Source organism: Equus caballus, chromosome X (genome assembly GCF_041296265.1).
Source record: "Equus caballus isolate H_3958 breed thoroughbred chromosome X, TB-T2T, whole genome shotgun sequence".
NCBI lineage: Eukaryota > Metazoa > Chordata > Mammalia > Perissodactyla > Equidae > Equus > Equus caballus.
Window position 1 is genome coordinate 40,076,627 of NC_091715.1, and position 27,608 is coordinate 40,104,234.

The 27,608-nt window shown below is 47.5% G+C and overlaps 2 protein-coding genes across 4 annotated transcripts; both read left to right on the forward strand.

The window, feature by feature from the left end:
- Window positions 1-285: 285 nt before the first annotated feature.
- Window positions 286-8,119, forward strand: GLOD5 (glyoxalase domain containing 5). Its single transcript, XM_001493823.6, has 4 exons — window positions 286-403; window positions 3,612-3,749; window positions 6,173-6,328; window positions 7,858-8,119. The coding sequence occupies exons 1-4, from the start codon at window positions 341-343 to the stop codon at window positions 7,981-7,983; spliced, it is 483 nt and encodes a 160-aa protein (XP_001493873.3). The 5' UTR covers window positions 286-340; the 3' UTR covers window positions 7,984-8,119.
- GATA1 (GATA binding protein 1) lies at window positions 296-23,381 on the forward strand. 3 transcript variants are annotated; one of them, XM_070258047.1, is made up of 6 exons: window positions 296-403; window positions 20,254-20,492; window positions 21,001-21,378; window positions 21,485-21,630; window positions 22,201-22,326; window positions 22,865-23,381. In XM_070258047.1, exons 2-6 carry the CDS (start codon window positions 20,273-20,275, stop codon window positions 23,234-23,236), a joined length of 1,242 nt encoding a protein of 413 aa, XP_070114148.1. In that variant the 5' UTR covers window positions 296-403; window positions 20,254-20,272; the 3' UTR covers window positions 23,237-23,381. The 3 variants fall into 3 exon arrangements, with proteins under 3 accessions (XP_070114148.1, XP_023489318.1, XP_023489317.1); XM_023633550.2 differs by lacking the exon at window positions 296-403 and adding an exon at window positions 16,489-16,622; XM_023633549.2 differs by lacking the exon at window positions 296-403 and adding an exon at window positions 16,574-18,410.
- Window positions 23,382-27,608: the final 4,227 nt, after the last annotated feature.

The following is a 27,608-nucleotide window of genomic DNA, read 5'->3' on the forward strand; positions in this document are numbered from 1 at the left end:
CCGTCTGCGAGCCAGGAAGAGAGCCACCACTAGAACCTGATCATGCTGGCACCCTGATCTTGGACTTCTGGCCTCCAGAATTGTGAGAAAATAAATTTCTATTATTTAAGCCACCGTGTCTACAGTACTTTATCGTGGTGGTCTGAGCTGGCTAAGACACACCTTAAGCTTTTACTTTCAAGGCCCTGAACTTTATGTCAGAGTCCTTGTACTTGCACTGCCTACTTCTGTCACCACTAGCAGTCCTCAGTCCATGGCCCTCCCATTCCTGCCCCTTGATCTCCAGGCACAGAGCCAGAAGGTTGTCTACAGGCTCGAGGGCAAGGACACTTAGTCTGCCATGCTGTGCCGTCTGATCTCCAGGCTGCCAGCCAGGATGTGGGGCAGGACTTCAGAGAAGCAGGTAAAAGGGGTGGCCCCTGGGGGCCTGGGGCACGGATGTTGGCACCTAGGCTGGGGATTCCCAGCAGGGGCCTGGTGACCTGCTTCCCTTCTATGCAGGTTATCCTGGGGTGCTGACATCCATTTTCCTATCCTTCTCTCTCTTTCTTCCTCTTTCATAGACAAGCAGAGGGCAGCAGAGGGACACGGAAATTCCCTGTGCTAACACACGGTCAGCCGTCAACATGTCTGCAGGAGTGGGCCTGGGCTGAGGGCTGGCTGCTCTGCTCCCTCAGGGTGGCTCAGGGGTGCCAGTTCAGCCAGGGACATCAGGATGGGGCCGTGTGGGGAGAGGCCAGGAAACACAGCACTGACCTTGAGGTTTGCCAGAAAAATTCCAGGGTTCCCTGGCACCTTGAAGAGGACATTGTAGAAAGATAGAAGCCTTCCTTGTGAAGGAGGCAGGAAGGAGGGTATTATCTTCTGGGTATTCCATGATATATATAGGGCTATTGTGAGGAATAAAATGGATTCTATTTTATATAGTGCTTAGAACAGGGCTTGGCACACAGTAAGCCCTATATGATTACTATGTCTTGATCATCATTTTATAAACCAGCCTCCCTAACTTGCCTCTGTACCATCTGGCCCTTGCCTTCCCCTCCTGTTCATGCCTCACTCACTCTTGAATTCTAAGGCACACTGGCCTTCTTCCTGTTCCTTAAGAAAGCCAGCCCTGTTCACCCTTGAATTTGCAAGGCTGGAGCTCCCCATCTGCAAAACAGGATCTGGGGAGTGAATCTGAGCCAGCAGGGTATTGGAAAATGGAAGGAATAGGTTGAGCTGGTTTCCAATAAACTATCAAAATGGGGGGTTCGAGTAAAGCAGTGCTTAGGGGAAATCTATAGCTCTAAATGCATAGATCAGAAAAGTTGAGGGGCCAGCCCCGTGGCCGAGTGGTTAAGTTCGCGCGCTCCGCTTTGGTGGCCCAGGGTTTCCGCGGTTCGGATCCTGGGCGCGGACATGGCACCACTCACTCATCAGGCCGTGCTGAGGTGGCATCCCACATGCCACAACTAGAAGGACGCACAACTAAAGATACACAACTATGCACTGGGGGGCTTTGGGGAGATAAAGGAAAAATAAAAAAATCTTTAAAAAAAAAAAAAAAAGAAAAGTTGAAAATCAATGACCTGAGCTTCCCTATCAAGAAGCTGGAAAAGGGACAGCAAATTGAATCCTAAGAAAGTAAAAGGAAAGAAATTACAAAGATAAGAGCAGAAACTGGTGAAAGAGAAAGCATTGGAGAAAATTGACAATGTCAAAAATTGGTTCTTCGAGGGGCTGGCCCCGTGGCCGAGTGGTTAAGTTCGCGCGCTCCGCTGCAGGCAGCCCAGTGTTTCGTTGGTTCGAATCCTGGGCGCGGACATGGCACTGCTCATCAGACCACGCTGAGGCAGCGTCCCACACGCCACAACTAGAAGAACCCACAATGAAGAATACACAACTATGTACCGGGGGGCTTTGGGGAGAAAAAGGAAAAAATAAAATCTTAAAAAAAAAATTGGTTCTTCGAACAGATTAATAAAATATTAATTTCCTCTCAAGCAACTAAGAAGAAAAATATAAATTGCCAATACCAGGAATTAAAAGGCGGTGCTATTACAGATCCTATAGACGCTAAAAGGTTAATAAGATTTTTTTTAACATACAACTATATTTTCAATGGAGCACAAATGTCAGTCATTTTCTCATTCTACTGCCTCTGTGTCCCTGTAGATCTTCTGTATCCATGAGGACAGCAGAACTCAGCAACTTTGCTAATGCCTCCTCCACTCATGAAAATAGAACAGCACAGGATTTTTTTTAGCTGGGGCTCAGTGAAATCAATTGTTCAAAATATAATGGTTTGAATGGAATTGAACACAGAGGAATGGAACAGAATAAAATAGTATAGGGTGAAATGGAATGGAATAGAATGGAATGGAATGGAATAGAATAGAATAGAATAGAACAGAATAGAATAGGATAGAAGTTAGACTGTGTGCCAGGCACGGGGCCTAATCGTTGTAGTAGATATCCGCTAATTGAACAAATATTATTGAACATCTACTAGTTGTTTGGGACATAGTGGGGAACAAAACAGAGAGAAATCTCTGTCCTCATGAAGCTTATATTCTAGTCAGATATTAGCATGTGCAAAAGGCCCTGAGGCTAAAGGTACAAGGATGGCCCTTATGAGGAATAGGCAAAAGGACAATGTGGCTTGGAGTTCAAGACCAATTGATGAGGCTATAGAGATTGGGGATCATGGTAGGGAGTCTGGATTTTAACAGGATGACCACAACATCATCATCATCAACTCTTATAGCACTTGCTATGTGTCGGGTATTGTTCTAAGCCCTTAAAAATACAACTCTTTTTTTTAAAAATACAACTCTTTTTTAAAAAATGTTCACAAAAGTCCTATAAGATATATATAAAATCATGCCCATTTTACAGAAGGGGAAACCAAGGCACAGAGAGATTAATTAAATGTCAGTCTGGCTCCAGAGTCTGTTGTTTCAACCACTCTGCTACCTGTAGTGCCAGATCACAGGCACCTTATATTCCTGTGGCAGATGTAATGTAAATATACAAATTACCGTAGAATGCAAATCAAGAGAAAGATCTCATGGGAAGTGTGCTGAGGCCAGGAAATGGGTGGGGTGCCCTCTCACTGGGTGTCAAGGTGGATCTGTAAACATACATGCCCAGAAACATTTATTTCATCTGAGATGCTCCCTTCTTATCCTGTCCTCTGTGATCATAGCTTCAGAGTGGGAAAGGAGGGAACTGGGTTAAACTGGCCAAAGGAGGGCTTGTACTCCTAGGGCTGAGACTCCTCTGCGTCTTGTCATTTCTTGCAAAAGAGATGAATTCCAGCTTGGGGAGAACAAAGGAGGGTTCTGTCTTGGTCTCCATTTCCCTTATCTTCATCTCTATCCCTCTGGAAGGAGAAATAGAACAAGACAACAGTGGAGAGTGGTCATGGCAGATACACAGACTCTTGTGAATCCACACATGGGCAATAAGACTCTACTGAAGAGTCCTCCCAGAACTTCCCCTTTGAAATGGGGGTGAGGAGGAAGTATACTCATTGAGAAGGTGAAGAGAGGTGAGGAGAAAGAAACACAGGAAACATGGGTGCGACCAATGGCAACGTGATCTCTTCTAACTTTTTTTTTTAGTCATGGAGGGACACCAGTCAGACCCCTTCCCCATGTCTTATCCATAGACTTGACCACATCGTGATGACAGTAAAGAGCATCAAAGATACCACCATGTTTTATTCCAAGATCCTGGGCATGGAGGTCATGACTTTCAAGGTAATCACTTCCCCAAATGCCAAACTGCAGGTGGAATAAAATTTGATTATAATACTTTAAAAAATAACCTAACTCCAAAAGAAAAAAAAAAAAACTACAGGAAACCTGTGAGAAAAATTAAAAGGATTAAGGGAGGGGTTTCCAAACTCTGAATAGTGGAACTTCCAGAGAGAGAATGGAGAAAATTACCATAGAAATAATGCAAGAGAACTTTCTAGTTTTTATATGGAAAGGGTTGACTGAGTATCTAGCACATCAATACTTAGGTATGTTCTTGTGAAATGATAAAACATGAAAGTGAAAATGAAGATCCTAAGGTCTTTTAGAGAGGATAAAAAGAAAAGTAGTTCAACTACAAAGGGAAAAGAAATATGCAGCTATCAGATTTCCCAAGAGTCACATTAGAGACTAGAAGACAATAGAAGAACACCTTCAAGATTCTGAGGAAAAAAATTCAATCTAGAATTCTATGTCCAACCAAACTATTAATCAAGGTGAGTGCAGAATAAAACATTCTTAGACATAAAAAGGCTCAGAAATTCTGCCCACTTGCTTTGAAAGTTAAGAGTATGCTACATCAAAATGAATGATTAAGCCAGGAATAAGGAAGACATTGACATTAGGACACAGTGGATCCCAAGAGGAAGATCCTAGAAAGATACCTAGAAAACAATCAGTCCAGTTTTGAATAGGAGAAAGAAAGGTCCCAAACAAGAGAGATCCAAGGAAAAAAGGAGGTTTCCAGAGACTGAATACTTTCCTTGAGAATTGGAATAACTTCAAAAGTGGAAAATGCAGAGACATTTAATATGTCTTAAATTGAAAGGGCCCATGAAATGGCAAACAGGGTAAAAATTTAAAAACTAATATGGAATGCTATGCACAACAATAGAATTATGCAACATCAGATTGGATGTATACACAGCAAGACGATCAGGTCTTAAAAAGATCATACTGAGTGAAAAGTGAAGAAATAGGACCAGGTCTACAGCATGGTAGCGTTAACAACTTACGTACACAAAACAATAATACACTTTCTATGATAACTTATGAAAACCAAAGGATGCACATCATACATGTTATAATGGTTGCCTAGGGAGGGGATAGGAATGGAGAATGGAGATAAAAAGAATAAATACACAAATAAAACTAGAGAGGGGCCTTGCATGGGCCAATGATGACAATGAGGCATATGATGCCTCAATTCTCTGTCCCTGGACACATTGGAGTGAAATTGCAGTACATCTAGGATCAAGAAAAGTCCTAAAAGCTTCAGGAGTGGAGGGTGGATGTATCACCTGCAAAAGGATGAAAAACAAATTAACATCAGATTTCTTATCAGCAACACCAGATTCAGGAAGACAACAAAGCAACATATTTAAAAAGCTGTCGGAAAATAACCTGCAACCTCAAGTTCTATACTCAGCCCCACTATCATTCAAGTGAAATAAAGTTGTTTTCTGATAGAATGGATGTGGTATCAACCATGGTAATATAAAAAAAATATAAAAATGATGAAAGCAATGGCAGAAGTTGAGAGGCACAGGACACGGAGGCAACATGAAGAGAAGGAGAGTAGGGCCAATGAAATACTAGCTGTAGTTCATCTATCGAAACATAAAGATGCAAGTGGGTTATTTAAAAATTGTAAAGGAACCAAAAGAGGAACTAAAAATGATGTGGAATTCTATTGGGAGGGGTAGTCGTGTGGATAAGCTAAATTCTCATTTATCCTAGCAGAGAGAGGAGAGAAAATGTCTAAAGTTGCTAAATCAAGAAATAGTGGCACATCATTTAGGGACTGTGTTGGGAAGCACATAGGAGAAAACTCAACTACCAGTGGGTTAAATAAGGTAGTTTTCTTTTTCTCTCATTTATCAACCAGTCCAGAGGAAGGCTGTCAGGGTTGGGGCAATGGCTGGGAAGAAGGAGGAAGTGAATGGGCAAAAAGTGCCAGCTCAGTGGGGCGGGGAGGTTCCCAGAAGCCCCACCCACAACCTCCACTGACATCTCATTGTCCAGTCAGTCTTCTCTGGCCTCCCAGCAAGGAACGCTGGGAAATGTAGGTTTTTAAAGCTGGGTGCACAATTGACCCCACTGAAATTTGGATTGTGTTTATAAGAAAAAAGGAAGAAATGTATATTAAGTAGACAAATTGCTGTCCCTGCCATAGATAGTATAAACATATTCTTTGGAGATGTGGAAATAATTTCCAGAAGAAATAAACACAGACACACACACAAACACACACACTGAAACCAGTTGCCTCTAGGGAATGAGACTGGAGTGGAGCAAGAGGCTGTTGTTTTTCATCAAAAGCCCTGTTCTTTTTCTTAACCTTGTTGAGGTAAGTAGGGGGTGGGGGGATTGCCTCACAGTCATCTTGGAGGTTGAGTTCTAGGTTGTCTTCTCTTCGTCAATAGGGAGACCGGAAAGCACTGTGTTTTGGAGACCAGAAGTTTAACCTCCACGAGGTGGGAAAGGAATTTGAACCCAAAGCTGCTCACCCAGTTCCTGGTTCCCTAGACATATGTCTGATCACAGAGGCACCCTTGGAGGAAGTAGTCCGGCACCTCCAGGTGAGCTGGACCTCCAGTCTTTTGGAGACAGCTGCTGCGGACGCAGTGGAAACAGAAGCATGAGCCAGGGAGGTCTTCCTCAAACTTCAGACACAACAGGTTTTGTCAGAGCTAGATAATGCCTATATACAATTGTTTACTTATTATTTTTATTGACATAGTTTTTTTCACATAAACAAATGTATTTTAAGTTTTTTTAAAGATTGGCAACTGAGCTAACATCTGTTGCCAATCTTCTTTTTTTCTTCTTCTTCTCCTCAAGACCCCCACTACATAGTTGTATATCCTAGTTGTAGGTCCTTCTGGCTCTGCTATGTGGGACGCCGCCTCAGCATGGCCTGATGTGTGGTGCTAGGTCTGCGCCCAGGATTCCAATCGGCAAAACCCTGGGCTGCTGCAGCAAAGTGCATGAACTTAGGCACTTGGCCACAGGGCCAGCCCCAAACAAATGTATTTCAAAAGGAAACTTTAGGGCCGGCCCCGTGGCCGAGCGGTTAAGTTCTCGCGCTCTGCTTCGGTGGCCCAGGGTTTTGCCAATTCTAATCCTGGGCCCGGACATGGCACCACTCATCAGGCCATGCTGAGGTGGTGTCCCACGTACCACAACTAGAAGGACTCACAACTAAAATATATACAACTATGTACTGGGGTGCTTTGGGGAGAAAAAGGAAAAATAAAATCTTTAAAAAAATTTTTAAAAAAGGAAACTTTACATCACCCTTGTAAAAAAACTATACCTGAATTCTTTTTACATATATACACTTATATAAAAAGAAAATGTTCAACCAAGTAAATGAAAAACCCATTATATCTTGGCACAAAGGGAAGGTAACTGTAAAAACAAACAGCTATAAAAGCATCACAATGTCATTAGATTCTAGTCACTTCCGTTCCCCGAACTCTCTGGGCCTGACATTCCAAAGGGAGAGTTGGCAAGTGGTTAAGGAGGTACTAAGGACTTCTTAGCATCCACCAGAGACTTTCCTCTTGGTATAATCAGAAGGATTGAAAGAGGAACGAAGAGGGAATGATTTCTGATTCACTCTTATTTAATTTTATGTCCCTGTAACACTTAAAATGATTTCATGTAAAGAGGGCATCAGGTCTCCTTTTGGAAAAACAGATAGAGGTCTTGAATATATTCTGTGTAAATATCCTAGACTCCTTCTTTGGAAAGTATCAGTGAAAAAGTCTGGTTTAGAAGTAAAGTGGGGAAAGCATAGGGGTTAAGAGTGTGGACTTTGGCCCAGACTGCCTGGGTTTGTATTCTGACTCTGTCACTTACTAGATAATACTAGGTACTTTTATTGTCCCCATTTTACAGATGAGGAAACTGAGGTACAGAGCAGTTAGGTACTCTGCCCAAGGCCATACAGTTAGTAAGTGGCTGGAGCACAATAAGGGAGGGGAGAATGGTAGGAGATAAGGTCAGAAAGATACAGGGGTCTTCCAGGCCACTGTAAGGAATTAAATTTTGGTCTCACACATGGACTGTGATGAGTGACTTTTGCCTTCTCCTCCCACTTCAGGCTTGTGATGTCCCCATTGAGGAGGGTCCAGTCCCCAGAACGGGGGCAAAAGGGCCTATTATGTCCATCTACTTCCGAGACCCTGACAGAAACCTGATTGAAGTGTCCAACTATATCTCTCCATGATTGAGGCTAGCCCTCCCCCATTCTCTTCCCTGTGATGTTGCCCTCTCCCTTCCTTCCTGAAAACCCTTGCCCAGGCCCACAGACCTCCAAGGACTGAGGATGTAGGCACTTCAAACATTGTGCTGGGGAGACCTGAGATGGGTTTGGGACCAAACCTACATGTCTGAATGTCCTCCATTAAAGCTGCCCCAATAAATTAATAACCTCTCAATATGAGCGCTTCGTTATTATTGTCTTGGCATTATGTATGAGTGTTGGTCTAGGGTGTGAGGTCTCAGAGCTGCTTGGGGGTCAGTGACCAGAGTATGATACCTCTAAGAACCAAATCAAGGGTCATCCCCTTGGGATTCAAGGCCCTTGACAGATTTCTCCTTGTCAGTGAGCCTACCTTTTTTCATCCTTTTGGAACTCACCTCACTCCTTCCAAGTGCTGTCTGCTGTTTCCTCCACCCCATAGGCTTCACTGAACCCCAAGATCTCTATGATTCACATGGGACCTTCAAGGATTAGCCCAGATGATACTACCTCCTTCTGGAGTGCCTTTTCTGGTCTTACACCCAGGGCATGTGACACTTTCTACCTTTGGATCTGGTAGGTCCAGACTCATCTCAACTGAGGCTCAGCTCCTGACAGAATAGACGGGACAAGGACAAATTTTCTCTGTTTCTGTCCTCTCCTCTCACCACACCTTTCACTCATTCAGTCAACTAATAAACATATATTGAGCACCCACTGTGTGCTTGCCCCTGTTCCAAGCATTGGAGAGACAGTGTTGAACAGAAGAGATAAGCATATTTATGTTTGTGGAGCTGCCATTCTAAAGGGAGAGATACAAAATAAATAAAATTAAGTAAGGAAAAATTAAGTATGTCAGAGGATGATATATGCTTTGGAGAAAAAGAAAACATGGAAAAAGAGAGAACACAGATAAAAATTGCTGAGATGATTTCCAATGTGTAATGGGATGGTCAGGGAAAACCTCACTGAGGAGGAGACATTTGAGCACAGATCTGAAGCGATGAGGGAGGGAGCCGCACTGATAGCTGGAGGAAGAGCATTCCAGGCTGAGAGAACAGCTAACGCAAAGGCCCTGAAGCATGAATGTGCCTGGTGCGTGTGAGGAACAGCGAGGAGGCCAGTGCTGCAGGAGCAGAGTGAGTGAGAGGGAGCAGGAGGAGGTGAGATGGGAGAGGAGGTGGGGACACATTGTGTAGGGCCTCCTGGACCATGGAGAGGGCTCTGGCTTTTACTCTGTGTGAGAGGGGAGCCATGGGAGGGTCAGGGTCGTGAACAGAGGAGGGCTGTGATCTGCATAGGATTTAACAGGTTCCCTCTGGCTGCTGGGAGGAAAATAGGCCATAGGGGTGAGGGTGGAAGCAGGAGGACCGTGAGGAGGAGGCTATTGCAGTGGTCCAGGCCAGCCGATGCTGGCAGGGGAGGTGACAAAAAGTGCTTAGATTCCAGAGAGACTTTGAAAACAGAGAGTTCACCATGAGAGAAAGTGTCAACTAGAGAAGAGGCTCATAGGCATTTAGAGTTCTGAAACAAGAGGAAGAACCAGCAAATGAGGCAGGCAAAGAGGGAGAGAAGGGTACAGCTTCCTGAGTGACTGAGTGATGGATGAAGGAGCATGTGTGAGAGTCTCTTTGAGGTGATGGAGCCCCTAGTCTTGCGGACGCTGTCTCTAAACGGTCTCCAGATGGTAGTTCAGCCATGCCCTCTGAGTGAACCCCAGGGAGCCCCCAAAATGCTGGGAATAGAGGATGTGTAAGGATGTGAGTTTCAGCATGTGAAAGGCTTTGCCAAAAGCCGTAGCAGGTTTTCTGCTTATTTTTAAAAGAGCTTGCCTTGGGCCCAGATGTTATATGCCTGGAGATAAATGATTTACAGAAAGAAGGAAGGGAGGGAGGAAGGGAGGGAGGGAGGGAGGAAGGAAGGGAGGAAGGAAGGAAGCAAGGAAGGAAGGAAGGGAGGGAGGGAGGGAGGAAGAGAGGGCAGCAGATGGGTGGATGAATGAATGGGTAGGTGGATGGGTGGATGGACAGATGGGTGGATGGGTAGATAGATAGGTAGATGGACTGATATCCCCTGCCCCCGGAGAAACTCTTTCATGTAGGTGCACAGAGAGAAGAATATGAATTTGTAAACTGTAGTTTTGCTATAATAGGGAAAAGACTGGAAATAACCCAAATGTCCATCAGCAGATAAATGGTTAAACAAACTATAGTATATCCATTACATGGAATACTACTCAACAATAAAAGGAATGAATTTATGAGGCCAGCACTGCTTGACATCAAAACCAAAGACATTACAACAAAAGAAAACTACAGACCGATATCTCTTATGAATATAGATGCAAAAATCTTCAACGAAATACTAGTAAATAGAATTCAGCAACATATAAAAGGATTATATGCCATGACCAAGTGGAATTTATTCTAAGATTGCAAGATTGGCTCAACGTACAAAAATCAATCAACGTAACATACCATATTAATGAAACAAAGGACAAAAATCACATGACCTTCTCAAAAGATGCAGAGAAAGCATTTGACAAAATTCAACAGCCTTTCCTGATAAAAACACACAACGAACTAGGAATAGAAGAGAACTTCCTCAACCTGATAAAGGGCATCTACAAAAATCTACAGCTAACATCATATTTAATGGTGAAAGACTGAAAACTTTCTCTCAAAGATCAGGAACAAGTCAAGGATGTCCCCTCTCACCACTTCTATTCAATATTGTACTGGAGATTCTAGCCAGTGTACGTAGGCAAGAAAAAGAAATAAAAGGCATCCATATTGGAAAGAAAGAAGTAAAACTATCTCTATTTGCAGATGACATGATCTTGTACACAGAAAACTTTAAGGAACCCACAACAAAGTAATTATGTATAAGCTCAGCAAGGCTTCAAGATACAAGATCATAGAAAACCTAACTGTATTTCTATACACTAACAATGAAAAACCCAAACATGAAAGAAAAAATTCCACTTATAATAGCATCAAAAAAAGTACTTAGTAATAAATTTAACAAAAGATGGGCAAGACTTGTACACTGAAAACTACAAAACATTGTTCAAAGAAATTAAAGATCTAAATAAATGAAAAGACATCACATGTTCATGGATTGAAGACTTTATGGTGTCAAGATGTCAATACTCTCCACATTGATCTACAGATTTAATGCAATCTTTATCAGAATCCTAGCTTGCTTCTTTTCAGAAATGGACAAACTGTTCCTAAAATTCATATGGAAATTCTAGGGACCCAGAATAGTTACAACAATCTTGAAAAAGAAATACAGAGTTGGAGGACTCATACTTCTCAATTTAAAAACTTACAACATAGCTACAGTAATCAAGACTGTGTGGTACTGGCATAAAAACAGATATACAGATCAATGGAATAGAATTGAGAGTCCAGAAATAAACCAATACATTATGGGCAGTTGATTTTTGACAAGTGTGCCAAGACAATTCAATGGGGGAAAGAACAGTCTTTTCAATAAATGGTGCTGAGACAGCTGGATATACACACGCAAAAGAATTAAATTGGACCTCTACTTCATACCATATACAAAAGTTAACTCAAAATGAATCAAAGACCTAAATGTAAGAGCTAAAACAATAAAACTTTCAGTAGAAAATATAGGCAGAAATCTTCATGACCTTGGATGAGGCAATGGTTTCTTAGATATGACATCTAAAACACAAGCAAACAAATAAAAAAAAAGATAAATTGGACTTCATCAAAACTAAAAGCTTTTGCACTTTAAAAGACATTCTCAAGAAAATGAAGAGACAGCTCACAAATAGGAGAAAAAATTTGCAAATCACATATCTATACAAGTCTAGCATAGCGATTATATGAAGAACTCTTACCTCACAACAATAAAAACACAAATAAGGGAATCAAAAAAGGGTAAAGGATTTGAATAGACATTTCTCTAAAGAAGATATACAAATGGCCACAAAAGCACATGAAAAGATGTTCAACATTAGCAGTCATTAGGGGAATGCAGATCAAAACCACAATGAGACACCACATCACACCCACTAGGATGGCTAGAATCGAAAAGAGGGACAACATCAAGTGTTGGAGAGAATGTGCATAAATTGGAAGGCTTATACAGCTGCTGTGGAGAACACTTTTGCAGTTCCTCAAAAAGTTAAACACAGAATTACCATATGACCCCACAATTCCATTTCTAAATATATATCCAAGAGAACTGAAAACATAGGTCCACATAAAAACTTTTACATGAATGTTCATAGCAGCATTATTCATGATAGCCAAAAATGTTCATTAATCGAATGGATGGACAAGCATAATGTAGAATGTTCATACACTGGAATATTATTCAGCCATAAAAAGGAATGAAGTACTTAGATCCATGCTACAACATGAATAAACCTTGAAAACTTTATGTAAAGTGGAAGAAGCCAGTCACAAAAGGCCACGTATTGTATGACTCCATTTATATGAAATGTCCAGAATAGCCAAATCTATGAGACAGAAAGTAGATTAGCAGTTGCCAGGGATTTGGGGGAGGCAGAAATGCAATGGGGACTGACTATTAATGGGTACAGGGCTTCTTTTTGGGGCAATGAAAATGTTCTGGAATTGGATAGTGGTGATGGTTGCACAACCTTGTGAATAGAGTAACCACTGAAATGTACACTTTAAAAAGGCAAATTTTATGGTATGTGAATTACATCTCAATAAAAAAAGCATGAACTATTGAACACACAACAACCTGGTTGAATATCACAGACCGTATGTGGAACAAAAGAGGCATACACTATATGATTCCATTTATATTAAATTCAAAAACAGGTCCAAAACCCCCAGTATCATGTGTTGTTTGTGGGTACACATATATGTAGCAATGAAATAAAAATACTCATGAAAAAGATAAACACCAAACTCAAGGTAGTGGAAAGAGAGAAGGGAATGGAATTGGTGCAAGGACTACAACTGTACCTGTAATATTACATTTCTTTTAAAAAGAATCTGAAGTAAATAAGGCAAAATATGTGTTTTGACAAAGGGGAATACTCATCATAGTATCCTTTATACTTTTCTTTTAAAAAACAAAACAATTTGGTTCTGAGGCACATGTTTGACTCCTTAGCCGGGTTTGGTGGACGTTTCTCTCAGGGCTATTGACACTGAGGGAACTCGGGCTCCTTCCCAGACCTGGTGGACTCCATAGTCTGGTACAGGCACAAACAGTCCAAATACCATGGGCTTGGACCAAGCTCTGGAACACCAGAAGATGCTGGGAGGGAGGGAACCAGTCAGGGAAGGCTTCCCGGAAGAGAGGACTGTCGGGGCTGAGTCTCAAATGGAGGCCTGACAGAGAGGACGCTGACCCAGACACCCCACCCCCACCCCTCCCGCGCCCTCGTCGGTCTCCCCCAAAGCCTGGCCTGGCCCCGCCGATTCCCTTATCTGCCCACTCCCAGCTGCCTCCCTGCTGGCTGAACTGTCGCCGCAGACTTCTGGGCCTGTGCCCCCTCCACCGGGATGGGGGAGGGAATGGGGTGAGGCCTGGCCTCAGAGCCTCAGGGTTTTGGCTCTTGATGGAGGCAGGGTTCTGAGGCCCCCACTCCCCCTCCACTCTTTACTTCCCTTCCTGAGCCCTCTTTCTGCTCTAGTTATGAAGAAATGGCCTGTGAGTCCAGCGGCCAAACCCTTGTCTGAGATATGCCTCCAGCCTGCCCTTGCAGAGGAGGACAGATTTCTCTACCTCGCTCGGACATTGCACCCGTGGTTTCTAATAATAACAATGAGGAGGGTTACCATTACAGAGTTCACCATTTATGGTGTGCCAGGCACGCCCTGTGTTCAGTGGCTGCTCAACAACATTCTATGTAGGTTCTGTGCTTGTACCCATTTTCCAGGCAAAGAAACCAAGGTTCAGAGGGTGGCTTGCCTAGGAATCACGCAGCAAATCAGTGTCAGAGCTGAGACAAGAACCCAGGGCCTTGGATGAACATCTTCATTTCTCTGCGCCTACTCCCAGCCTGGGAGATGGGGGCAATTATGCACACTTACATCACAAGGACCTGGTGAGAATGGGATAAAATCATGCATGGAGAGCACTTAGCACAGTGCCTGGGGTGGCTCAGCAAACAATGCTGCTGTTGCTACTAATGTAATATTAGTGCTGGTTAAAGTATCAGTATCAGAATTAGTATCAGCACTGTCATCATTATTGTTGTTGACAGAATTCAATGAACAATTCTTAGTTTTAGAATTGGTATCACTATTAATAATAGTTCTGGTGTTAGATTAGAATTAGTTATTAGCATGACTATCACTATTAAAATTAGTATTGGTGCTAGTATCTAATAATATTAGAACTAATATTAGTATTAGTAACTAGACTTAGTATTGGTGTTGGTGTCAGCATGTTATAAGCATTAGTACTAGAATTAGTAGTAGTGCTAGTAAAAAAGGGCCAGTACTAGCCCTCGTATACAGTAGGCACTCAGTAAATAAATAACAATACATAACATTTATTGAGATTTCAGATTCAAGTGAGTTAAAATCACTTACTGGATTAAATCTCATTTAGTCGCCCCAATCACCCTATGGAGTAGCCACTATTATTACCCCAACTTTACAGATGAGGAACTGAGGTCCAGAGGGGAATGTAACTTGCCCAAAGCCACATGGTCACAGGGTGGTTAGGGCGGTCTATAAATGAGGGTGGGCTAGCTCCAGAGTGGATGTCCTGAAACCACTGCCACTGAAGTTGGAAGTCTTTGTCCTTGTTCTTACTGATGAGAGCTTGGCAGTGGGCGTGGCACACAGCAGGAGCTCAATAATTGCAAAGTCATGGCCTTGCTCTCTTCCCTCCTCAAATCTCCCATTTTGTATATAAGGACACTGAGGCCCAAGGAGGGTAAGAGGAGGATGGTAAACTCCCTCTGGAGTGGGTCCGTGGGTGAGCAGACTCCACTGACTCAGGGCCTCATCCTGGCCCTCTGCCTTGGTGGGTCTCTGTCTTCCCATCTGTAGAATGGGTGGTCAGGAGAGCTCCCTATCCCAGGGAGTCCTGGGGCCAAGACTGGGTAGTCTTACACCTGCCTTATGGGGACCCAAGTTGGACACCTACTGTGTGCGTGTACGTCCAATGATTTCACACAGAGAAAGTGCTCAGAACAGGCCTGGTATGGTCTATGGCAGCATCAGACACTGGTTGTTGTCACTGTTGTTACTATGGGGGGGAGGCAGGACAGGGAAAGAAGGTGGGGACTGAGGTGCAGAGGCCCAGCAACTCTCTGGAGGTCCCTCTCAGCAGGTTGAGGGCAGAGCCACAGGCCACATGGGTCCACATCAATCCAAACCCCCCCATTCCACCCACCCCAGCACCACCTCCCACCTGGGGTCTCATGGACTTCCTCTTGGACTCTGAATATCTGTCTCTGTCCCCCTCTCTACAACATCATCTTTGTCTCCCTCCTCAGTTTCTCCACACCTGTCCTTGGCTTCTGTCATTTTCAGGCTTTATCTTTCCCCTTCTGTCCATCTCCGTCTGTCTCCATTCTCTTTGCCTCTCTCTGTATCTGTCTTTAACTGTGTCTCTCTTTTCTTTCTGTGCCCTCTGCCTCCTTCCAGCTCTGTGTCTCTTTCTGTCTCTGTTTATCTCTTTGTATCTCTCCACTTCCATCTATCTCTGTTTCTGTCTGTCTCTCTGCCTCTCTCCCTTCTCTATCCCTTCAATTCTCCTTCCCTTCCCTGACTCTATCCCACTCCTCAAGGACCCACAGAGGAACCAACCCCTGGTCCCATCTGTTTCCCGCCTCCAAAGAAGCATGGCGGGCAAGAAGTTGAGGCCACTGTCCCTGGGTGCCCCCCAGCCCCGCCCCCCATCCCAAGACAGCCAGTTACCGCGGAGCCAACAGCCACCGTGGCCTCCATCTGATAAGACTTATCTGCTGCCCCAGGGCAGGCCGGAGCTGGCGTAAGCCCCAGTGGGGTGCTGAGTGACTGTGCCCCTGCCTTTCGCGCCAGCCCTGGCCTGGCCCTGGGGCTGAGCCTGGGTCGTCAAGATGTCCCATGGGCTCTAGTTCAAATCTCACCGAACTTCTTTGAGCCTCATTCTTCTCACCTGCAAAATGGGTATAGTCACATCCCTCCTCTCCCTGTGGCCAGAAAGACTCAAATACATAAGAGCCCAGCCTGCACCCTGCACCTGGCCCAGCACACAGTAGGGGCTTTACAAGCACTCACTGAATAGCCCAGTGGAGTCATGAAATCATATATGCTATTTTCATTTTAGCTTGGCCTCAGCCCATTTTGTTTGGTTGGACACTGAAGTCCACAGGAGCCCAAGTCAAACAGGGTCCAAGAATCCACAGTGTGGGCAGGTGGGTGGGAGAAAGGCTCCCCACTGCCCAAGAGGTGCCCCACCAGCAGGGGGCCCGCCCCCTCCCCTAGCCCGCCCCACCCACTGGGGCACCAGCCACTCCCTGGGGAGGAGGGAGGAGGGAGAGGGGAGGGAGGGAGGGAAGGAGGAAGGGAGCCTCAAAGGCCAAGGCCAGCCAGGACACCCCCTGGGATCACACTGAGCTCGCCACATCCCTAAAGCAGCTGAACCCTCCGCACCAACCAGCCCAGGTCAGTCTCAGCTCCCCAAGAGCCCCCAGCAAGGCAAACTCTGGGCCTACTGCCCCTTATCTTAAGGCTACTCCCCTGGCCTGCTCCAGCTCCCCAACCCACCTTTGGTCTCCAAAGTGTCTACCACCCCTGAATTCCTTGACAGCTCCTCCAGACCATCTCTGTCTTTCTAACCCTCATCTCTAGCCCAAATATACCCCCTAAACCCCACCTCTCTCCGCTCTGACTCCCATCAACTCCTTCCAAGATATCTACGTTCCCCGGATCCCTTAACTCTGCTCCCCATACCCCATCTCTGCCCCCTAAACATGCCTTCATCCCCCCAAATCCTATCTTTGTCCCGAATCTGACTCTCACTCATCTGAAGTTGTCTGTTTCCAAGTTCTCTCCAAAAGCTCATTTTTGCTCCCTCACACCTGTCTGCTCCCCAAGCCCTTGTCTGTTCCACATCTTTATCTCTGCCCCAAATTCTCTCTCTGACCCCCGAAACCAGTCTCTGGCCTGCCAAACTCTAGCTCCATCCTCTTACCCCCTCTCTGCCTCTCAAACCCATATTTGTTCCCTGTGACTTCTCTCTGACCCCCCCAAACCATTTCTCTCCCTCAACTCCTTGTCTGTGCACCGAAATGTCTCTGTCACTCCAAACGCCAAGTCTACTCCTCCATATCATTCTGCCAAATGAATCCTCATGTCTGCCTTCCCTAAACCCCATCTCAGCTCCAAAATATGTCTCTGTCCCCCAAATCTCTTCTCTAGCCCCAAATATTTCTCCCCTCCATCTCGGTTCTCAAACTCCTCCTGTGTTCTCATAACCCATCTCTAATCATCAGACACATTTCTGCCTGTCCAAATCCATCTTTGACCCCTAAACTCCATCTCTGCTCCAGCAAAACCCTTAGACCCCCAAAATTTGCCACGACCTTCAGAATCCATCTCTGAGCCCCAAACTACATCTTTAACTTCTCAACTTTATCTCTGATCCCCAACCTTGTCTCTGCTTACCTAACCTATTTTTGATCCCAAAATATGACCTTTCAAGGTTGTCTCTGCTCCTTAAACCCCGTATCTGCTTCCCCCAAACTCCATAGCTATACCCCAAACCCCTTCCTGACTTTTCAACCCCCTAGCTGGCCCTCAAACTCTACCTCAAACCTTTCTGAGACCCATCTGCCCCCAGACCCGATCTCTGCTCCCATCGGTCCTGAGGGACCCTCCCTTGAGGGCTGGGATAGGGATGTTACCTGGGGTGAGGGGCTGGGTCGAGGGAGAGTTGAGGGTACCAGCCTGCTGCTTGCCGCCGTTGGGGCAGCACTTACTCTAGTGGGGCAGCTGATAAGAAGCTTTCATATCCCCCAGCCTCGAGATAAACTTTATCTCTGTCCGGAGAGTGATAACTGGGGGTGGGGGGGCTGGGTCCCTGCCATGGGAGGGGTGGGCAGCCCCAGACCCAGCAAGGTGTGAGGTGCAGGGACAGGAGCTCGGGGGTGCAGTGGGGCTGGAGGGAGATTATGGGGAGTGAGGTAAGGATGAGGGGGTAAAGGAAGAGAGGTGCTAGAAACAAAAAGAGCAGGACACACACAGGGAGACAGAGAGAGCGGGGGAGAAAAAGAGACAGAGACATGAAGAGAGAGAAAGGAGAAACAGAAAGCAACTCAAAGAAAGAGTAAGAGAGACAGGAGAGAGAGGGAGACCCAGGGAGAGAAAAGGAGAATGAGACAGGAACACAGAGAGAGATCTACTCACAGACAGAAAGAATCATGGAGAGACAGAGCGGGAAGAGATGGAAAGGTAGGTTTGAAGATGGCTTTCTACTCTATCTCTGTCACTCAACTCTAGAGACAAGGAAACTGAGGCCTTCAGATTCACAGGGCAAGTCAGGGGCAGGGGTAGGTTTCCTGGCTCCTTATCCAGGACTGTGTGCAGTGGGGTATGGTCAGGGATATGGGAATAGTAAGAGAGACATGGAAATAAGGCCAGAGTGCCCAGAGAAAGAGAGAGGGAAGAGACAAACAAGCAGAAAGAGACAGAGTGGGAGAGATGTAGAGATGTTCAGAGAGATATAAGTAGAGAGGGAGAGAGAAGAGAAACAGAAAGAGAAAAAAAGAGAGATAAAGACAGAGAGAGATAATCAAAGAGACAGACATGGAAAGACAGAGAAATGGAGGGGAAACAAATTAGACATTCAAAAAAGCACATAAAGAGAGGGCAAGATACATCATGGTAGCATAGAAAAATGAGAGAGAAATACAGAGAGCCAGACTTCAGAAAAAACAGAGTGTCAGGGAAAAAGAGACGCAGGGAGACAGAGAGGTAGAGACAAAGACACACACAGGGAAGAACAGAGGCAAAAGGGCAGAGACCAAGCTGCCATCTCATAGGTCTGAGCTCGGCCCGTCACTACCTCCTATCTGGCAAATGGGGAAACTGAGGCCTGGGGATGGTGGGGACTGAAGGAACCCAAAAGCAGAAGTATGGCAGACCTCCCCAGGGGAGAGGGTGTGGGTAGAGGGAACATCTCCCACCTGTCCCCCTCCTCAGAGGAAGCCAGTGGCCTTCGGGTGATTTCAAAAGTTGGGCGGGGATGGCAGAGATAAGCAGTGAGAGGTACTGACCTCCCCTCACCACCCCCCCCCCCGCCCCCGCCAGGGAGCAGAGAGGAACTGAGGGGGCCCTCTGTCTGCAGACCCAATGGGGGGGGGTGAGTCAAGCCGGAAACCATGGGGTTTCTTAGAGTCAGAAGTCAAGATGCAACAGATAGGGATGAAGTTGGGGAGCACACAGGAGGGTGAACCCCAAGGTCCTGAGGGGTGACTAACGGGTTCAAGGGACTCTGGTTCTGCACTCCAGCCCAGCCCCTCAGACTCCTCTAGAGGGAGCAGGGAGGGGGGATGGGGCAGGAGGAGAAGAGGAGGAAGTGGTGGAGAAAAAGAAAAAATGAAGAGAGGGAGAAAGAGATGAGCAGAAAGGGAGGGAGAGGAGGATGAAGAAAAAGGAGGAGGGGAGAGAAGAGGGAAGGGGAAAAGATGAGAGGAGAAGAGAAGAGGAGGATGGGGAGGAAAGAGGAGTGGAGGAGGAGATATAGAAAAGGGAAGAGGGAGAGAATGTGGCTGAGAAAAGAAGAGGGGAGAGGAGCAGAAGGGGGACCAGGGAGAGAGGAGGAAGGGGAATGGGAGAGGAAGAGGAGGAGGGGAAGAAGAGGGAGGAGGGAGGGAAGGGGGACGAAGGGGGAGTGGAAAGAGGAAGAATAGGGGGAAGAGGAGAGGAGGAGATAGAAGGGAAGTTGAGTGAGAGAAGGAAGAGATGGAAGGGAGAAGGAAGAGGAGGCAGGGAGGAGAAGAAAGACAAATGGGGCAAGAAGGGGAGGAGGGTGGAGAAGAAGGAAGGAGGGGGAGGATGGAGAGTGAGAGGAGGGAGAGGAAAATGAGGGAAGGATGAAGGAGTGGGAAGGGAGGAGAGAGAGAAAGAGGAGGGGAGAGGAGAGAAGGAGGAGGAGGCTACTAGGGAGGTGGAAAGGAGAGACATGGAGACTGAGGGACGGAGCAGGAGTAGGGAGAAAGGAGGGAAGAGGAGGGGAGTGGAGAGGGGAGCAGAGGAGGGTTTCTGTGTCTGAGTACCCCTCCTGTCCTCACAGGTCAAACCCCAGAGGCCCCATGGAGTTCTCTAGCCTGGGGGCCCTGGGGACCTCTGAGCCCTTGCCCCAGTTTGTGGACCCTGCCCTGGTGTCCTCGCCACCAGAGTCGGGGGTCTTCTTCCCTTCTGGGCCTGAGGGCTTGGATGCAGCAGCCTCCTCCACTGCCCCCAGCACCGCCACGGCTGCAGCTGCCGCACTGGCCTACTACAGGGATGCTGAGGCCTACAGACACTCCCCAGGTAACTCCTCTGGGTGGCTGTCTTAGCACCAGCTCCATGCTGTTGGGGTTGCCATGGAGACCCTTAGCTAGGGCAGAATCCCACTAGGAGGTCATCTTGAAAATAGCTGGAAGCCTTCACATGGCTGTGCTGACCACTTCCCCTAGTTAAGTCTAGACCTGGGAAAGCCAAAGCTCCTCAACCTGCCGTATTGGGGTAGCCATATTGGGAAGCAACGTTGGAAGAAGGTGGTGGTAGCCCTAGTTGTCAAGTGATCCATCAGGCTCCAAATCCCAACAGTCATCCTCAAAGCCCATTTGGAAATGGGTGTAGGTTACTGGAGTTGCCCAAGTGACCAGTGGGGCTCAGGATCCAAGAGTCACCCAATGGCCAGCAGCTGTTCTAGTCACTTGTTCTAGAAACTTGGCCACTGTGTTGGGGCTGTTGGGCACCACAGCACCCTGAAAGCAGAATGGCTTTAGACTGTTCTCTTTTTTCCTCCTTCCCTCCTATACCCACCCCCCAATAGTCTTTCAGGTCTACCCATTGCTCAACTGTATGGAGGGGATCCCAGGGGGCTCACCCTACGCCAGCTGGGCCTATGGCAAGACCGGGCTCTACCCTGCCTCGACTGTGTGCCCTACCCGTGAGGACTCCCCACCCCAGGCTCCAGAAGATCCAGATGGGAAAGGTGGCAGCAGCTTCCTGGAGACCTTAAAGACAGAGCGGCTGAGTCCGGACCTCTTGACGCTGGGGCCTGCACTGCCTTCATCAATCCCTGTTTCCAGCAGTGCCTATGGAGGCCCTGACTTTTCCAGTACCTTCTTTTCTCCCACTGGGAGCCCCCTCAATCCAGCGGCCTATCCCTCCCCCAAACTTCGTGGAACCCTGCCCCTGGCCCCCTGTGGTGAGGTCCTCAAAAAGGGACAGGGAGGTTGAGGTGGGGGAAGGGGGAGTCCAAGACAAAGCTGAGCTGAGCCTGGCTCCCCCTTCACCTCTCTCCACCCCACCAGAGGCCAGGGAGTGTGTGAACTGCGGAGCCACAGCCACTCCACTCTGGCGGCGGGACAGGACAGGCCACTACCTGTGCAACGCCTGTGGCCTCTATCACAAGATGAATGGGCAGAACAGGCCCCTCATCCGGCCCAAGAAGCGCCTGGTAAGACCCCAGACCTGCCTCCCCTTACCCAGGACCTGCTGTTCTCACTCTGCACAGGGATCCCTGTCCTCATAGCATACAGAAGCCCTGTCTTCATGCTCTACAAGAACTCCCACCACCCCTTCCCCATCCATACAGGAACCCAGCTTTGTACAGGAATGCCTATCCTCAACCTGCCCTTATAGGCTGCAAGCAGGAACCACATCCCCTCCCTGCACCGCAGTTTTCATCCTCAGCTTCACACTGGGATGACCTTGGGGCACTTCAAAACCTCTGGGGCCTGGGGCCCTATCCTAGATGTATTGATTTAATAGCTCTGGGGTGCTGCCTGGGCATCAGCATTATTTTTAACTCCCCAAGTGATTCCAAGGTTTGGCCAAAGTTGGGAACCACTGATGTAGTCCTCCACACAATACCAAAAACCCTTATCCCAGCCAGGAGGCCCTGTCCTCATCCCATACAGAACCCACAGTCCCCGCCCTGTAGAGGAAGCCCTGCCTTCAAGCTGACCCTCACCTCTTGGCCCTCTACCCCTCAGTGCACTGATCCCCACGTTCTCTCTTCCCTCAGATTGTTAGCAAACGGGCAGGTACCCAGTGCACCAACTGCCAGACAACCACCACCACACTGTGGCGGAGAAATGCCAGTGGGGATCCTGTGTGCAATGCCTGCGGCCTCTACTACAAGCTACACCAGGTGCTCCCTGCCCCCTCCTCTTCTCCCCAGTCCCACACCATGCTTCCCTCCTCCTCATGCTCCTGTTTCACCCCAAACTCACTTCCCCTCGTAACCCTCCCTCTCTTCTCCTTTTTCTCTTCTCCATCTGTTATTCTCATGCTCTCCTCCTCCATTCCCCCTCCACTATCCCCACCCCTCCTCCTCCAATCCTTCATCTCCTTTCTCCCTTCCACTCCCTCTCTTATCCCTCCTTCTTGCTCCTGTCTCCCTCCTCCATCTCTGTCTCCTTCCTCCTCTCCTCCAGCCATCAGCTAACTTCCACTCCCCTGCTCTAGACAGGGGACAGCTCTTATTAGCCTTGGAGGCTTTCCCAAGCTCAGGGCCTCACGACTTTGGGATTCCCTAGGACAATACCTGTGCCAAACCCTGGGCATGCTCCCCTAGTCCTTGAACCAATTCCCTATTCTTAAGAAGTGGGGTGGAGAGGGTGTCCCTGGTCAAGACACAGAGGCAAAGGTCTGGAGTTGGGAAACACCCATGGCCTCCCTTTCTGCAGGTGAACCGACCACTGACCATGAGGAAGGATGGTATTCAGACTCGAAACCGCAAGGCATCTGGAAAAGGGAAAAAGAAACGGGGGTCAAGTCTGGGAGGTACAGGAGCAGCTGAAGGACCAGCTGGCGGCTTCATGGTGGTGGCTGGGGGCAGCGGCAGTGGGAATTGTGGGGAGGTGGCCTCAGGCTTGACACTGGGCCCCCCCAGTGCTGCCCATCTCTACCAAGGCCTCGGCCCCGTGGTGCTGTCAGGGCCTGTTAGCCACCTCATGCCTTTCCCGGGACCCCTGCTGGGTTCACCCACAGGCTCCTTCCCCACAGGCCCCACGCCTCCCACCACCACCACCACTGTGGTGGCTCCACTCAGCTCATGAGAGCACAGAACATGGCCTCGGGGTAGGGGTAGTGTCCCTCTCCTCTCGTAGCCAGCAATCTATACAACCCACCTTCTGGGCCCCAGACACCCCCTGGCCTGGACCATCAAAGCTTTTGTAAAATAAAACCACCGAAGTCCTGAAACTGGGGGTGTGAGTTTGTGTGGGACTGAATAAAGAGCAGTGGTAGGTGGGGTGTGTATCAGTGTCTACGACTTTTTGAGGGAGTGTATGGCAGCAATGTATGACTGTGTGAGTGAGATGGGGCATATCTGGCACTCCACAACTGTGGGCTATGATGTGGGATTGTAACAGTAGACATGAAACTGCATGTGACAGCATCCAGGTTGTATGAGACGGCATGTGTATCCACATATCCTGGTGAGAGACAGTGTGGGAGTGGCTGATCACACCGCCTGGTTGTGACTGTGAGAGTGAGGTTGTGTGAGAGGGGGTGTGTGACACCAGGTGGCTGAGAAGGACAGGGCACAGGTGACTGTATGAGAGGGTGTGGAAGTGTGTGTGTGATAGCACGTGCTGAGGAAACGTGAGGGGTTGTGTTTGCGTGAGTGTGCGCCACTTGGGGTGATCTGTGAGGCAGTATGACAGCATATGTGCTGGGCACAGAATTTGATCCATAAACATTTCTAGAATGTTGAAAAAGAACTGTGACAGTGTGTGAAGCATAACAGTGTGACCATGAGGGTCTGCATGTCAGGATGTCTTTGTGGGCCTGGTAACAGCAGTATTTCTATGCAAGTCTGTGTGGGGGCACATATCATGTGGCATGTGCCATGTCAGGGTGTCTCTGAGTGGCTGACAATGTGAGCAGCTCTGTGCAACTTGTTTGTGGAGGCGTCAACACGTATAGTTTCAGTTGGCATAAGTTAGGGACCCTCTTCCAAGGGACAAAAGACAAGTTCAGGCCAGGAAGTGGGGGAAGGGGGGGACTGGAATAGTAGCCGTCCAGAAGGTCAGAAGGCCAGTGTGGGACTGTGGGGCTGTCCGGGGCCTTCCTGTCACCCATTTCTTATCTCTCTCAGCCCAGCTCAGCCTGTAGCCCTGTGGGAAATGGTAGAGAACCAAAGAGGGAGATTAGGAGGACAAAATAACCTCTGGGGGTGATATTTAGACCCCGTAGGTGGGGGAGCTCCCCACAGTGCCAACTCCCTGCCCAACACACCTACTTACCTGGGTGAACTGCTCCCCTTAAAGCAGAATCTGTTCTTCCATTGAACAAACCCTTACAGAGGAGCCTGCACTGAGTCAGGTGACCTCCTAAACCAGACAGGTTAAGTGGCTCAGCCTCATAGCTGGTGGCACGGGGCAAGCCAGGCTCCACAGCTTAGCCTCCACGCTACCCAGCAGCTCCCAACAGCAAGCAGCGCCATTTACTGGGTGCTCACTGTGGGTCAGCAATGGCTGGGAGGCTTCAGTTGCTTTAGTTCATGAACACCTGGAAAAAAGGCAGAGGAAAGTATATTCATATTCATTTTCCTCATGAAAAAGTAACGCTCAGAACTGATGAGTAACTTGCCCTGACCACACTGAATTTAAGGAGTGGATTTTGGATTGGTGGCACCACCCCAAAGTGAGTCTTGCTCATACTTAAGCTGCTTCTCCCCTAGAGCCCCAGAGATGTGGACTACAGGCCCACGCCTCCTGAGTGTAGTGGGTAAGCAGCTGTTCTCGACAGAAAACCACTCCTTCAGCTAGTTGCCACACTAGCCCACTGCAGAATCACAGTAGGCCATGCTCATTACAGGGATTGTCCAGAACTGCCCCGGCCCTCTGAAAGCCTCCTGCCTGGCTGCCCCACAGAACCCCAGCCCCCACACCCTGTAGGAGCCCTTGTCTTCACCTTGCACAAGAACCCCTCTCAGAACCTGGGGTGGAAATGTGCCTGGCCCCACCTTGTTCAGGAACCCCGGTCCTCGCCCCCTAGAAGAACAGCTGTCCTAGCCTGGTATAGGAACCTAGCGCTGGAACTCTTAAGGGAACCCTTTCTCTAATTATCAACAGAAAACCCATCCTGACCCTGGACAGGAACACCAGCCCTCACCTTGGATAGGAGGAACCCCTGTCCTCCCATGGCACGGGAATCTCGGCCTTACTCTGGTTAGGAATCTCTGAACTCACATTAAGGAAGCCCCTGTCCTTACAGAAATGCCTGTCCTGAGCCTCTTCTGAGCCTCAATCTCTCTATAGAAACTTTGTCTTGACCCCGGACAGGACATCTCTGTCCTCACACTGTACTGGAGCCGTGTCCTCCAGGTAACACTTTAAAAACACTTCACTCACAGGGGCTGGCCCCGTGGCTGAGTGGTTAAGTTCACGCGCTCCGCTGCAGGTGGCCCAGTGTTTCGTTGGTTCGAATCCTGGGCGCGGACATGGCACTGCTCATCAAGCCACGCTGAGGCAGCGTCCCACATGCCACAACTAGAAAGACCCACAATGAAGAATATACAACTATGTACCGGGGGGCTTGGGAGAAAAAGGGAAAAAATAAAAAAAATCTTTAAAAAAAAAACACTTCACTCACGATAAAATCTAGTTCTGAACCACTGACCTGGCTCTTTCTGCAGAAATCCCTGTCCTCAGTCTCTTTAGGAACCCTGATTGAGAGTAGAAGCTCTTGCCTCCATTGTTGACAATGACCCCCAACGTGACTGTGCACAACAAACCCTGGATCTCACCCTACCCCATGGAGTCCACAGGAGCTCAAGATCTAACTCTCAACATAAACCTCAGTCTGGAACCTAAATAGAAAACCCTTTCCTGACCCTGTGTCAGGGACATCTGTCCTGACTCTGCTTTAAGCTTTGATCTCATCCTATACAGGCATCTGTGCCTCATCTGGCACAGGATCCCCTGCCCAGACGTAGTACAGGGCTCCCAACTTTCATCCTGTGTTAGCTCCATGGCCCTGACCTCTATGGGAAGCCTTGCCTACAACTGTACTGCAACACCTGACTGGTCTCTCAACAGAAATCCTTAACTTGACTCATTTACGGGAATCTATGACCTAATCTTTTACAGGAACTCCTAACCTTGCTCTCTGGAAACACTCTCCTGACCCTGCAGGGGAAGCCCTGAGGTGATTCTCTATGACAGCCCTTGCCCTGGCCTCATCCCAGAAGCCCCACCCTTGCCCTGTCCAGAAGCCACTGTCCTGACCCAACAGAAGAAACGCTAATCTGAATCTCTGAAGGTAACAGTGTCCTACCTCTGCACAGGATCTTTGTCCTGACTCTGCATGGGACCACCCTCTGAGTCCCAGCAGGAAACTGTGTCCTGAGCTGATACAGAAAACCCTGCTCTCACACTCAATGGGAACCTTTGACTCTTGAGAAGCATCCAACATAGAAACACCTGCACTGTATAGGAACCTCTGCTATGACCTTGTTAAATAACCCCTAACCTGAATCACTATGATCACCTGTCCTGAACCTGCATAAGCACCCTTGACCTAACCCTTAACAGGTCACTTGATCTGTCTCCAGGAACCTAGCTCTGATCCTATACAGAAATACCTGGCCTGAGTGATCCTCTGGCCTGACCCTCTACAGAAAACCACTCTCCTGGCCTCTAAAGGAACATGTAATCTTAATCTGCACAAGAAAAAAACGCCTTCACACCCTTCCCTCTCGATCTACAATGTCTCTAACCCTCATATTTTCCTACAAACCAGCCTGACCAGGTAATAGAACCATTCTCCTGAGCCCAGACAAGAAACACTAACTTGACCATATAAGGAAACCCCTATACCTACACAAGCACCCCGTCCCAATACTTTAAAGAGAATTCTCAGGGCCGGACTCATGGCTGAGTGGTTAAGTTTGTGCACTCTGCTTCAGCAGCCCAGGGTTTCGCTGGTTCGGATCCTGGGTGCGGACATGGCATCGCTCATCAAGCCACGTTGAGGTGGCGTCCCACATGCCACAATTAAAAGGACTCACAACTGAAAATACACAACTATGTGCTCTGGGGATTTGGAGAGAAAAAGCAGAAAAAAGATTGGCAACAGTTGTTAGCTCAGGTGCCAATCTTTAAAAAAAAAAAATCTCTCTAGCAGTGCCGTCTGATAGAAATATAATGCGAGCGACATGTGTAATTTTAAATTTTCATGTAGTCACATTAAAAGAGAAAAAAAAGATGAAACTAATTTTAATAATATAGTTTACTTTACCCAATATATTCAAATATTTCATTTCAATATGTAATCAATATAAAATTATTGAGATATTTAAAATTTTTTTCATGCTAATTTTTTGAAATCCAGTGTATATTCTATAACTATAGCATATCTCAAGTTGGACTAACCACATTTCAAGGGCTCAGCAGCCCCGTGTGGCTAGTGGCTACCACATTG

What these genes read in the sequence shown, in the direction of transcription:
- GATA1 (XM_023633549.2), top strand. An exon ending in CCTGCCCCTGGCCCCCTGTG is followed by an intron (nt 21,379 to 21,484) that starts GTGAGGTCCTCA and finishes CCACCCCACCAG; the next exon opens with AGGCCAGGGAGTGTGTGAAC. An exon ending in TCCGGCCCAAGAAGCGCCTG is followed by an intron (nt 21,631 to 22,200) that starts GTAAGACCCCAG and finishes CTCTTCCCTCAG; the next exon opens with ATTGTTAGCAAACGGGCAGG.
- GLOD5 (XM_001493823.6), top strand. Translation starts at nt 341, where the DNA reads ATGCTGTGCCGTCTGATCTCCAGGCTGCCAGCCAGGATGTGGGGCAGG. An exon ending in GCAGGACTTCAGAGAAGCAG is followed by an intron (nt 404 to 3,611) that starts GTAAAAGGGGTG and finishes TTTTTTTTTTAG; the next exon opens with TCATGGAGGGACACCAGTCA. An exon ending in AAGTAGTCCGGCACCTCCAG is followed by an intron (nt 6,329 to 7,857) that starts GTGAGCTGGACC and finishes CTCCCACTTCAG; the next exon opens with GCTTGTGATGTCCCCATTGA.